General features: G+C 43.3%; 1 protein-coding gene across 1 annotated transcript; it reads left to right on the top strand.

Moving 5' to 3' along the window:
• The first annotated feature begins 5184 nt into the window (after nucleotides 1-5184).
• Nucleotides 5185-11958, top strand: tbxas1 (thromboxane A synthase 1 (platelet)). Its single transcript, XM_070971472.1, has 14 exons — nucleotides 5185-5229; nucleotides 5856-5993; nucleotides 6155-6248; nucleotides 7942-7994; nucleotides 8159-8255; nucleotides 8462-8578; nucleotides 8795-8883; nucleotides 8977-9125; nucleotides 9312-9442; nucleotides 9521-9871; nucleotides 10027-10115; nucleotides 10306-10443; nucleotides 10522-10684; nucleotides 10914-11958. The coding sequence occupies exons 2-14, from the start codon at nucleotides 5899-5901 to the stop codon at nucleotides 11025-11027; spliced, it is 1680 nt and encodes a 559-aa protein (XP_070827573.1). The 5' UTR covers nucleotides 5185-5229; nucleotides 5856-5898; the 3' UTR covers nucleotides 11028-11958.
• Nucleotides 11959-12312: the final 354 nt, after the last annotated feature.

The raw sequence follows: 12312 nt of genomic DNA, 5'->3' as shown, positions 1-12312 counted from the left end.
ACTCTCTGACTCATGTAATGTTCAGGGTCTGGAAGTGGTTCAGTGTGTTCACTGGACTGCTGTGGTACTAAAGAGTCCTGGGACAATTGGCTGGTCCACATCCACATCTACATCCACGTCCACGTCCCAGGAAGGCCAACGACAAGGGAAGAGTTCTGCCTGTTAAATCAAAAACAATGTCTGTGTAAGAGAGTGTAAGAGAATGGGTTAAATAAATGTTGTAAACAAATGTTGCATTGATTCACAATAAGTGAAACTGATGCAAACTGACTGCAGTGCAACAACATCTTTTTTTTTTTTTTTTTTTGAGTAGTAATATGACAAAATTAACAACAATTAACAACAGTCTGTGCATTCAGGTTGTGTTTCTCTCAAGCAATGAAGCGAGTCCTTGGTTTCCACCCTCAGGCTGCATTTGGGCCTCATCCTGCCTGATGGTCAGCTCATCCTGCTCTGTACTGACACTCTGCCCCTCCTGAACAGCAGAGATGACTGGGGGTCACAGGAGGAGGTGGAGCTGGAACCACAGCAGAGTTTTCCTCTGGGCTGAGTGCTGGCTATTCATGGACATGAGCCACAGTAGAGGCTGGTTCTGGACTGTGTTCTGGCTCGTTGTCTGTTTCCCCCAGGCCACCGTGGACAGGAGCTTCAAACAAAGCACAGATCTCTGCTGCTGCAACATTTGTGACGATGTTGAGCACCTCTGCTGCAAAGCTGTTGAGTCTCCGTTTCCTGCATAGGAGGCGACCTCGTGGAGCAGCGGAGAACGGTGAACTAGTCGAAAGCTGGATGGAAAACATGCATGCAGCTGGAGTTGATTCACAACGCTAAAGTCTTTCAATAGTTGCTGCTGGAGAAGAGGCTGCAACCCTGACCTTTGTTTTGTCATCTGGAGACTAGCGTGAGAGAAAGTGGCGCTGAACCCGCTTCCCAGGTCACCACTTCAACCAATCTCAGTTATGATCAAGCCTGCCAAAACAAAGCCGGGAGTCCCTTTTCTACGCCGCTTCAACCTTGAGAAGGGCTGAGTATAAAGAACGGATAGAAAAAGCACTATTAGATGCTGAACCCACACCAGACAAGTACACCATGTTTGTTCAGGCGGTAAAGAAGACTGCTCCTGCTAACATCCCTTGTGGATGTTGAAAAGAGTACATTCCTGCTCAGAGTTTGGAAATGAGTTGACCTGGAGAGAAACAGAGCTTATGGATGCCGTGACAGAACAGTGAGAGATTCGGTGTGCATGGAGCTCAACCAGAGACAAAGGAAGATGCCAGCCTGCAGCCAAAGACAAAGGACACTGGTCCCAAATTTTAGTCCAAAGTTGTTGATCATCCACTCTTGAAAGTTAAAATGGAGGCACAAAAGTTAGTTAAGCTTGCCAAACTAAAACTGAATCTCAAAGGACAGAAAACTTCGCCAAATGTTGAAAGAAAATAAAGCGGTGGAGAAGTGGAGCATGAAGGACGTAACTCTAAATAAGAGGGAGCACAGAGATGACTCGGCACCACCAAAGCCAAGTAAGAAGTCAACAGACAATGGTAAAAGTGCTGAAGTTTTGGATGAGACCATTTTGGAAGCAATACAAAGCCTTGAAAAGAGAATGGGCAAGAGAGCTGTCCAACTTAAGTGAGCAGATAAAACAAAGCAGCATCATGATTGCTGGCTTAACGAAGCCAGTCCAGTTCAACACGGAGGAAGAAGAGAAATGAAGCAACCAACTTTGCAAAGAGAACAACGATCTTAAGGTGAGAGGTGGTGTCTCCGAATCAAAGGTTTGGAAGAGAAAAAAAGATGAAGACATCTGAGTCACCCATATCCTAAGACTGTCCCAGATATGGAATCGAAGTTGGAAGAAGCAGTTGACTTCATCTATGGAGTTAGAAAAAATATGCACAATAAGGCCAGGCGTCATACTGTTCACCAAAAGGTGGGATGAAGGAGGAGATCTGGCATCGGACCAAAGACTCTCAGGTCTGCAACGATGAAGGCCTTCGTTTGCTGAAGTGTTACCATGGGAGGCTGTGGCCACACAGTGGAAAATACTTCTAAAAGCTACTCTTCATTCAGTGATTGAGTTGTGGTTTAAACAGCTGTTACACTTGCAGTTCACTTTTTGTCACAGTGTTAATAGAAAATGTTAAAATTTTGTTGTGTTCATTGAACGTTCAAGGCTTGAAGGACAGTGTGAAGACAAGTGTTGTTATTCTGTAAAGGGCAAAAATCTCATTGTTTATTTTTTGTGAGACTTCACTGCTTTAGATGACATTTGAACACTGCAGCTAAAATTCATTTCGGTCTCCTCTCGCGTTGAACAAATCATTGGCTTGCTTGTGGTGGGATGCATTTGCAATGAAATGGCTCATTTTCACCTCCATGTTTTTGTTTATTTGTGGCACGATAACTAAATACAGAGCTCATGTTAAAACCGCAACCAATGAAAACATTTTCTCTAACATAGATGAGTTCATGAGTTCACAGGCAGGATTAGCAGCAGTAGGATGCAGTGGTCACAGTTTGATTGGTTTAACATGAAAAACTATAATGCTCAAGTCTGGATTAGAGCAGGTTGTACAAAACATTTACTGCAGACTCATTTTGAATGATGTTAAAGATTTGCAGTGGTTCTTATGATGTTAAGAAAATTTTGTTAACAGGGTTTCAAAAAATTGAAGGAAAAGGTCTTTAAAGGGCAGAAGTGCAACATAAGGGATGAACTGGGATCTGTGGTACTTCAGGTGGACAATGCAAAGGATATCAAGGCTCCTTTTAGGGAGAGGCTGTTACTGCAAGTTGAGAAACAAGGTCACCAAGTTAATAACGTTGAACAGAAAGAGCTTTTCAGACAAAAGTGTGCAGCTCTGTAAATGACAGCTGCAAATGATGGAAAACTTTGAATGAAATAATGAGTAAGAAGTCAGATAATCTCTAAAAATATGTGGACTGTGCAGGTCAGTTTATCACCAGGTCATGCATTGTTGCTTATTTTAAGAACTTTTTCATCAACAAGGTGGGCAGTTTGACAGCTCGTATGCTGGATGAAGTCAATTTAACCTGCAGCAGTGTTAACAGGGTAGCATGAATGAACACGGATGCTGATGAACATTTGGTATATTTTATTAAGAGAATAAACATTCCTTGAAGTTGTCGTCCACGTGGCCTCTGGGCCGAGGAGCAGGCCTGCAAGATTCATGAAGGATGAGCACATGAATGCTGAGTGCATTGGACTTAAGCCAGTTTATTAATTTATGACCTGCTCTCACAGATCGGTCCTGGCGCTGACCTGCAGCTGACCCTTTTAAGAGCCAATGTTCCACCATCCAGACTTCATCAAGGACTCACAGGGAACAAAGGGCAAAGGAACTGACTTTGCGATGCAGAGCTAAATGTACATCAATTGATTATGTTTGATTATGTTAATAGGAACGGTTTCCTTATGTGACAAAGGGAAGTGCATGATATTTTTAGAAAGCATGGATCACCGTTTTGTTGTAGTTGACACCAACCTATTTTTCAGTGACATGGCTGATCACTTGGGAGCCACAGTTTCATTACTGTGGGTCCTTGCTTCAACTCTAATGACATATTTCAAATAATACTTTAAACTGGGTTTAAATTAAAGCCTTTTTTTTAACCTCTAGCATATGCCCTAAGGCTACTTGATATTATTACCATCTTTATTATAACAGAGGTTATAGCATGATTGTCATCATCACATGTAAACCTGGGTTAATACAGTGTACTACTCATTTATCATTGAGGATTTTTTTGTTATTCAGAAGGTGTGTTGGTGTTCTTCAGCACCTGTGATGGCTAAGCCTTTAAACATGGAAGCAGTAAAGTTTTAGAAAACTTTATCAATTCTTTTGGAAAGAAATGGGAATAAAAGTAAAGAATTACAACAAAATAGATGATGATGATTGTGGTGAAGTTTTGAAACTCCAACACCGTACATTTGACACTGTCCCCTCTCTAGAGAAGACTAAAGCAAGGAGAAGCAAAAGGTTCTTGTGGTTGCACTTGCTCTCTTGTGTTGCCACTAATCAATGCATGTGATTAAGACATCATGTTTGATCTGGTCTGATGGTTTTGGTATGTTGTCGCACTTGTCATTTCAGTCATTTGATCATTTATTCATTGATTGTTCATCGCTGTATTCTTTGTGTTAATGTTCACACTTATTTCTTCATTTATTTGTGTGTGTAGTAGTTACTGATTGTGTGTGCATGTCTGTCGTTATACTGTGTCTTGTTAGTAGTTGTGTTCAGTAAGTACTTATTGTCTGTGTAGTTAGTTGTAATAAAGTTTTGATTTAAAAAGAACCTGGTTATTGAATTTGTGAGTGTGATGGATAATTTCAACTTCATAGCAAGCATCGGATGAGCAGGTAGAGCAGGTAAAAGATGTTGCAACAGCATTATAAGGGATAAATATGTAGTTTTGCACTTGATAAGGTTATCCAGGACAAAACTGAGGAGATGTTGATGTTGATATCTCCTTCAGATGAAACCTCTCCTGGTATAGATGGATGTTTTGTTTTTTTATTTTTCAGCTAGGCTCCTTTCCAAGTCTTATTTTTGATAGATGTTTACTTAGTGGAACCTCTCCGGATCTATTAGTAAACTCCTTGTGCTGAATTTTCAATCAAATGTTAACTAATTATCTCAGTAACAAGTCCACAAACAAACTGCATGATGAGAACTGCGAGGGGATTGTGCGATAAATGACTTTCGGATGATGTATAGGCTGTATTATATTTGGTGAGCAGTTTAGGGAAGCCTGAAGGGAGGCCGAATCTATATATTCACTTCTTAGAAAAGCTTGTTGCTGAAAAACTGTCCTGTTTCTGTACACCATATTACTTAGTTTTTCAAACTCCACACACTGTCCCTGACTCTGTAAACCGAGGGAGATGTCTGCTTATTGTACAGTATACTACGCAATGAGGTATGCAGAAGCGAAAGGGATATGGGTGTCCATACTTACACTTGTCTATAATATTAATATTGTAATTTGGAATTTAATTTATATCTTGTATGATATTTGTTAATGCTATTTATTTATGCAATCATTGCATTGTATTTAATTTCTCTGCTGCTGCTGTTGGCTGCTATATGCTCCCGTACAGTAGGTGGCAGTATGTACCTCAGCTCGGTATTGGTTTTATCCTACGGCCACGACGAAGAGGACTTACCCAATGACAAAATTGACAAGCGAGGGCAGTGTGAGGTAAGTGTACACAGATACTCGTTACACAATTCCGCTTTTGGCAGCATTTACTCAGAAAGATGCGGACTTTCTCCAGAGATAGAATAACGCAGACGTGGTTCTTGAAAATATGATACGACGTGCTGTAAAGTCATTCAGACAGCCCGCGAAGTTTTGTCGTAGCTGCCTACAATGATAAGCTACAATGTGACGTCAGAGTTTTAAATGCTGTTTTTTTTAACCTAAATAAAGATACACCGTGCGTTTAGCTGTTTAAGACTGTGTGCTTTAGCTATAACAATGATATGTGTAGGATTAACTGTGGCACGTTAACAGGTCTCAAATGCAGCATTTGTGCATGCCGACAGGATGGATAAATGTCCCCATCCCCACTATTTAAAACGCAGTCAAGGGCGAGCTCTCTCAAGGCAAAGCTCCGAAAAGCAAATATTTAACAAGCTGCTCTGGCAACTAACCAAGTAATCTTTAGGAGATAAGACAGAGTGAAGTCCACAAAAAGATGTTCTGCCACTGTCATGTGATTTCTTTTGATAAAAAATAAGATGTAGAATCATGATTTATTATTAGGACACAGAAAAAAATAATAAAATAAAAGCCATAATATAAGCCATCTTTTTCTGTTCCAGGAGCCTTCATGGATCAGTGAAGAGGTGAGAGGAGGTCTTCATCATGGAGGCTCTAGTTGACTTCCTAAACATATTCCACCTCAGCGGATGGTCCGTCACACTCAGCCTCTTCCTCATCTTTCTGGGTCTTCTCTACTGGTGAGTAAATGCCTTTAATCCTCGTCTGTCTGTGATGCTGCAGCTGCTGTCAGTCATGTAATCTACTGGTGAGATGAAGCAGACACTTTTTGGAAACTCAGATCTGATGTTTGCAGCACTCATCCGCACAAGACTGTGCTCTGTGTCTGTGTGTCTTGCAGGTATTCAGTTTACCCTTTTTCCGTCCTTTCTCGATGTGGCATTAAACATCCAAAGCCGCTGCCTTTCCTTGGCAACATTTTCAGGTTTCGCCAGGTGAGATTTTACTGCAGTTTCCATCCAGCTTTCTTCTTTGTCTTTCATTTCTGTGAGAATCTGCTGGGAGTGCGACACATTTTACCCACTAATGTGAGAAATGCCTTCCTTCCACCATATTAGAGCACCTTATCAGATTTCCACATTGAGTAACACTCAAAAACAGCAACCATGTGACCCACAAATAGTTTAATGCCAGAGAGCTGAAAAAGAAACATGACTTAGTTAAGAAAAATCTATATTTTTAAATTGCAGATGCCACCACAGAGTCATAAAATGTTCTTAACATACTTGGAATATGTAGGACACTGCACAGTTGCACAATTTTGGGGTAGTAGTTTATGATATTTTGAATTTTGGCAGAATTTGTGAAGCTGGGCTCACGTAACAAAAAAGGTTTTGTAGAAAACAAAGTGCCAACATGCAAAGATGAAGCTGTGAGGGGCTGCGTTATTGATCATCATGGTGATCATCTCACAGAGGCATTATTCCCTCTTCTACCAGCTCTGGCTTGACTAACCAGTGACCTCTACTGGCTTAGCAGGGTATTAACCAACACTGTAAATTGAGTGCTGATTGTGGTGAATCCACAGTCTCTTTGGCCTTTTACATGACAGCCCAGGTGAGTATGTTTAAAGCCTATGCAGATTCATTGGTACAGTCCTTCTGAGGGCTGGATTTGAAGGTGCTCCATTCAATAAAGAAGCGAGCCAGAGCAAAGTGTCTAAGACTCTGTGTGTGGAGCATTTCGCTAAAGCAACTCAGCACATTTGTGTCAGGAGAGACACGAGTCAACACAGGTTTTGTCAAGAATATATTTTCCTGCTTTTTCAGTTTTTCACATTTGCCTTTTCACACTTCACAAGTTTTCACCAATGTGCTTCATGTAAGAGCAGGAAATTGATTTGCCTTCATTCCTCTCATGGCTTTTAGTTTTGGTCAGGGATTATAGGTGAGGTTCAATGCTGGGCCTTTCATTGGGCGCTTAGTCGACTACATGCAGCTTCCACAGAGTCATGTGGTTGATAAGCTGTCATTATGTCAGCCACTGCACACTCTCCACTACAATTTACATGAAGGAAACAGCTCAAATATCAATCTGTGTCCAACAAGAAGAGCCTCTCAGAGATACTTTATTGATCCCAGAGGGGAAACTGTTTTTGTTACAGGTGCTCCTTATAAGAATAGAAGAGATAGAAGAGATTAATTAGATGAGAAAAAATAAAATAAGTCTGAGGGCCATTCAGAGGGAGGAGTTGTACAGGTTGATGGCCACAGGCAGGAATGATTTCCTGTGGCGTTCAGTCCTGAGTTTTGGTGGGATGAGTCTCTCACTGAACGTACTCCTGTGCCTGACCAGCACATCATGAAGTGGGTGTGAGACGTTGTCCAAGATAGTCCGTAGCTCAGTCAGCATCCTCCTCTCTGACACCACCATCAGAGAGTCACACTCCATCCCCACAACGTCACTGGCCTTGGGGATCAGTTTGTTGAGTCCTCAGCCTGCTGCACCAGCATGCAACACCGTAGAGAATAGCACCACAGACTCATAGAAGATCCTGAGCATAGTCCAGCAGATGCTGAAGGACCTCTGTCGGCTCAAAAAATAGAGACAACTCTGGCCCTTCCTTCCTGAAGAGTGGGATGTTGTTTTTCTGTCTGTTCTGATGCAGTTCTTTAACTTTCCTCTCAGGGTTTTTTCACCGCCATCAATGAGCTCATAAAGACACATGGCAGAGTTTGTGGGTAAGTAGAAGAAATGTTTCTTTCTGAGCGTCCGATAGAATGATGGTCTGAACAATATTGATTTGAATTCTTCCACACTGCAAAATGTAAAACACTGGCTTGATTAAAAAAAACATGACAGCATTAAGATTGTTGTTGATTTGACTCTGATTGGCATATTTGAGGTACTATTTGGGCCGCAGACCGGTGATTGTGATAGCGGACCCTGACATGCTGAGACAAGTGATGGTCAAAGACTTCAGCAGGTTCCCCAACAGAATGGTGAGGACGTTAATGAAAGCACGTGTACACTGTGAACGTACTCGTGATTCCAATACAAGCTTCCATGATGTGACGTACTCTCCTGTCTGTCTGTCTGTCTGTCTGTCTGTCTGTCTGCCTGCCTGCCTGCCTGTCTGTCTGTCTGTCTGTCTGTCTGTCTGTCTGTCTGTCTGTCTGTCTGTCTGTCTGTCTGTCTGTCTATGCAGACTGTCCGCTTTGCCACCAAGCCCATGACTGACTGTCTGCTCATGTTGAGGAATGAACGCTGGAAGAGAGTGCGGAGCATCCTGACCCCATCGTTCAGTGCAGCCAAGATGAAGGAGGTGAGATAAGACTGTGTCCATTGACTGTGACTGGGCGCCAAATACAATCAGCCCATTCGCCATAGAGAGTAAGAAGAGTGGAGCTGGGGGGCAGACAGGTGTGACTAACTGCATTTGTGGGTTAATTTTTCACGAAGCAGTATTTACAGGACGTGCATTGACGTGGGACCCAGGTCTCAGCAGCTGTGCGTCTCTGTCTCTTATGTTTTCCTGCAGATGGTCCCGCTCATCAACACAGCCACCGATGCCCTGATGAACAACCTGAATGTTTACGCTGAGTCTGGAGAGGCCTTTGACATTCACAGGTAATCACACAGGCGACGAACAGCGTCTGTTAGCATTACGGCGTCTTTTTTCTGCCCTCTCTCAGACTTTTGGTCTGTGCTCACGTTCTGCAGGTGTTTTGGCTGCTTCACCATGGATGTCATTGCGAGCGTGGCGTTCGCAACTCAGGTGGACTCTCAGAACAACCCAGATGACCCGTTTGTCCGCCACGCGCAGATGTTCTTCTCCTTTTCTTTCTTCAGGCCCATCATGCTGCTCTTCAGTCAGTCTAATCTGTTTGTATCGTTATTTCAGTGTATGAATCATTACATTTGAGACACTTCTAAAGGAATGCAATCAGGTCTAAAGCATAGACCTGAAACTGGACCGTTTACCATCATCTGCTGCAGCTAACTTGCAGCTAAGTTGCCATTTCAGTCACACCGACACATCTGGCTTGTGTGTGCAGTTGCTTTTCCGTTCATCGCGGCTCCTCTGGTGCGATTCATCCCCAACAAAAGACGAGACCAGATGAATCAGTTCTTCATCAACAGCATTCAGAAGATCATCGCGCAGAGAGAGGAGCAGCCTCCTGAACAGGTGAATCTCATGGACAGGTACGATTTCCAGTGAATCCTACGTTAAATGAATTTATTGATCATTCTTTTTTGTACATAGAGACGCCGAGACTTCCTTCAGCTGATGCTGGACGCACGAACCAGCAAGGAGTGCGTGTCTCTGGAACAGTTCGACACAGCGAACCCTGCCGGCGAGCTGGACCACAGGAACCAGCAGGCACAGCCGTCAGCCTCCGACCAGGACGACCGTCTTCACCCGCAGGAGCCCTCCGCCAGGCGCCCGCAGAAGAAGATAACTGAGGATGAGATCGTGGGGCAGGCGTTCGTCTTTCTTCTGGCAGGCTTTGAGACCAGCAGGAACACGTTGGGCTTCACCTGCTACCTCCTGGCCATCCACCCCGAATGTCAGAGCAAAGTGCAACAAGAGGTGGATGACTTCTTCACCACACATGTGAGTGTGTCGCTGAGCTTCTACTTTGGACAGAAGGTTGTAGCTGTGAGCTGCTGTGGATTTATGTCATAGCAAGACAATTTCACTTTTTAATTTTTCTGCTTGAAACTTTTATTGAATGATGAATTTATCTTGTGTTTTCCTCTTTGTTGTAGGAGTCACCAGATTACACAAACGTCCAGGAGCTGAAGTATTTAGACATGGTTATAAGTGAAGCATTGCGCCTGTACCCCCCTGGATTCAGGTACATTAAGAATATTACATGAGGATAAAAGATCCATTTTTACTGGATTTAGTGATCCCTCAAGGAACAAGTTCACTTATTTATGTACATACATACAGCAGATTCTTAGCTGTGTCTCATCATAGCATACAGGAAGATGGTAGCAAAGGTAAAATTCGGTGTATAAAACATGGAATTTTTCCCCACAAAGGTTTGCGAGAGACATCGACCATGACTGTGTGCTGAACGGCCAGTTCCTCCCTAAAGGAGCCACACTGGAGATCCCAGCAGGCTTCCTCCACTATGACCCGGAGCACTGGCCAGAGCCTGAGCGCTTCATCCCCGAGCGGTACGAGCCTGTTCTTACAGTGAGAGGAAAAACTGCGCTGTGTGTTGCATCTAAACCTGAAATGACTTGAATCTCCAGGTTCACGCCAGAGGCCAAGGCCAGCCGGCATCCGTTTGTGTACCTGCCGTTTGGGGCCGGTCCCCGGAACTGCGTGGGCATGAGGCTCGCCCAGCTGGAAATGAAAATGGCTCTCGTGCATCTGTTCCGCAGGTTCACCGTCGTGGCCTGCTCTGAGACCAAGGTGGGCTTCAAACACGACAGACAGCAGCGTGCTCAAAACAGTTTGAGTCTGTGACATGATTCATACGCACAGAGGACACACTTACACACCTGTGTGTTTGAAAACATCTGTTGAATCAGTCAGAATTTAATAGTCATCTGTTTACAAATGTGGTTATGAACGTATTCCTACATTTAAAAAGTGCATGGAGGATGTTCCAGTCACACATGCTGTCCTCTTCTTCATGCAGGTCCCTCTTGAGTTGCAGTCGTCGAGCACTCTAGGACCCAAGAACGGCATATTTGTGAGGATTCAAAGAAGAGAGCTGGGAGAAAGCCGTGGTAATCCTCCAGCAGACGATTAGAAAGTGTCAGTGGTGTGTGAGTTTTCTGGATCTGTCCCTTTGCATTTAAATATTTCCACTGGAAACCAAAACACAACTGAGTCATTTTAATAAAAGGACAGTGCAGCGTCCAGCTTGATTATAGTGCTTATCTAGTGGAAAGTGCAGCTGAGAAACAGTGTTGCTGTCATACTTGGCGCAAAAGTGTGAGGTCAGGCGCTGTGGAGGACGCCGTTTTAGGTCCCTCTCAACGCCCTGCTGATGGCTTCACCGGGTACTGTGGTGATAAATAATACCAGGAGAGAGAGAGAGAAGGAGCTGGAGGACGTACGAACAAAGACTGAACAAAGTGTGCTCTACTGACAGGAGAGCTCTGCTGCTTGTACCATGAATGGTGGTTAATTAACCATCACACAGTCTCAGATTTTCACAGCAAATGATGAAGAAGGGACGGAGCTGCCACTTTGGTTCGATGATACTGATCATATTTGACTACACTGAAGACTTTGTGACACGATGCCTGTCATTTCTGTGTTTGAGTGACGGAGTGGTTTGTGATCCTCAGCTCTTTCTTTTCCTAATGACCTGATCAGATGCGCCAGATTAGGAAACTGGACCTGACTTTCGGGCATTGTGTCACTTTACTCTTGATGATGTCATTTATTGCTGTCTAAGGAGAACATTTATACCTCACTGAAATGAAAAAATGATCTCATGTAGGAAAGGAAATCTGTTTGGAAATAATTGATTTTTGAGAATTGCAGTCCTGAATCCATTTTCATTTTGAATGTATAGATTAAGAGTGATTTACTGATGATGCATTCACAGGTCTGTGATGAACGATGTGTGTTTCAGCAGCTGGGATTGAAGGTTGGGCGCTGAACATGCCAGTGACACGTTCAAAATGGATCAAATTCACTTGTGTGGAACTAAATCTTTACATAATGAAGCTTCTCTTTGTTGGGTTGTTCTTTTGTTATATAATCACACTGACATAGCATGACATGACATGGCTTTATTACAGAATGAGTGCACGTCATTCCAAAACTGAACACCAGAGAACGTGTTCCCTTGGTGCCGAGATTCAGACGATCCTGTCACACCAAAATACACAGACATCACAAAAGCAGACACTGGCCAGGGAATTAAGTACTTTTTGACATATTAGAAACCCACCGGGACGCTCTGTAATGATCAGACAAAAGTTCCACCAAGGATTTCCACCGTCTCCTCCGTTACATCTGCACTTCACCTCAGAGGAAAATACCGTAACGTCAGTTTGTAAAATACGACGCCACATATTTTT

Source organism: Chaetodon trifascialis, chromosome 10 (assembly GCF_039877785.1).
Source record: "Chaetodon trifascialis isolate fChaTrf1 chromosome 10, fChaTrf1.hap1, whole genome shotgun sequence".
NCBI lineage: Eukaryota > Metazoa > Chordata > Actinopteri > Chaetodontiformes > Chaetodontidae > Chaetodon > Chaetodon trifascialis.
Note: the sequence above shows the minus strand (reverse complement) of the source record. Positions and strands in the feature narration are given on the sequence as shown.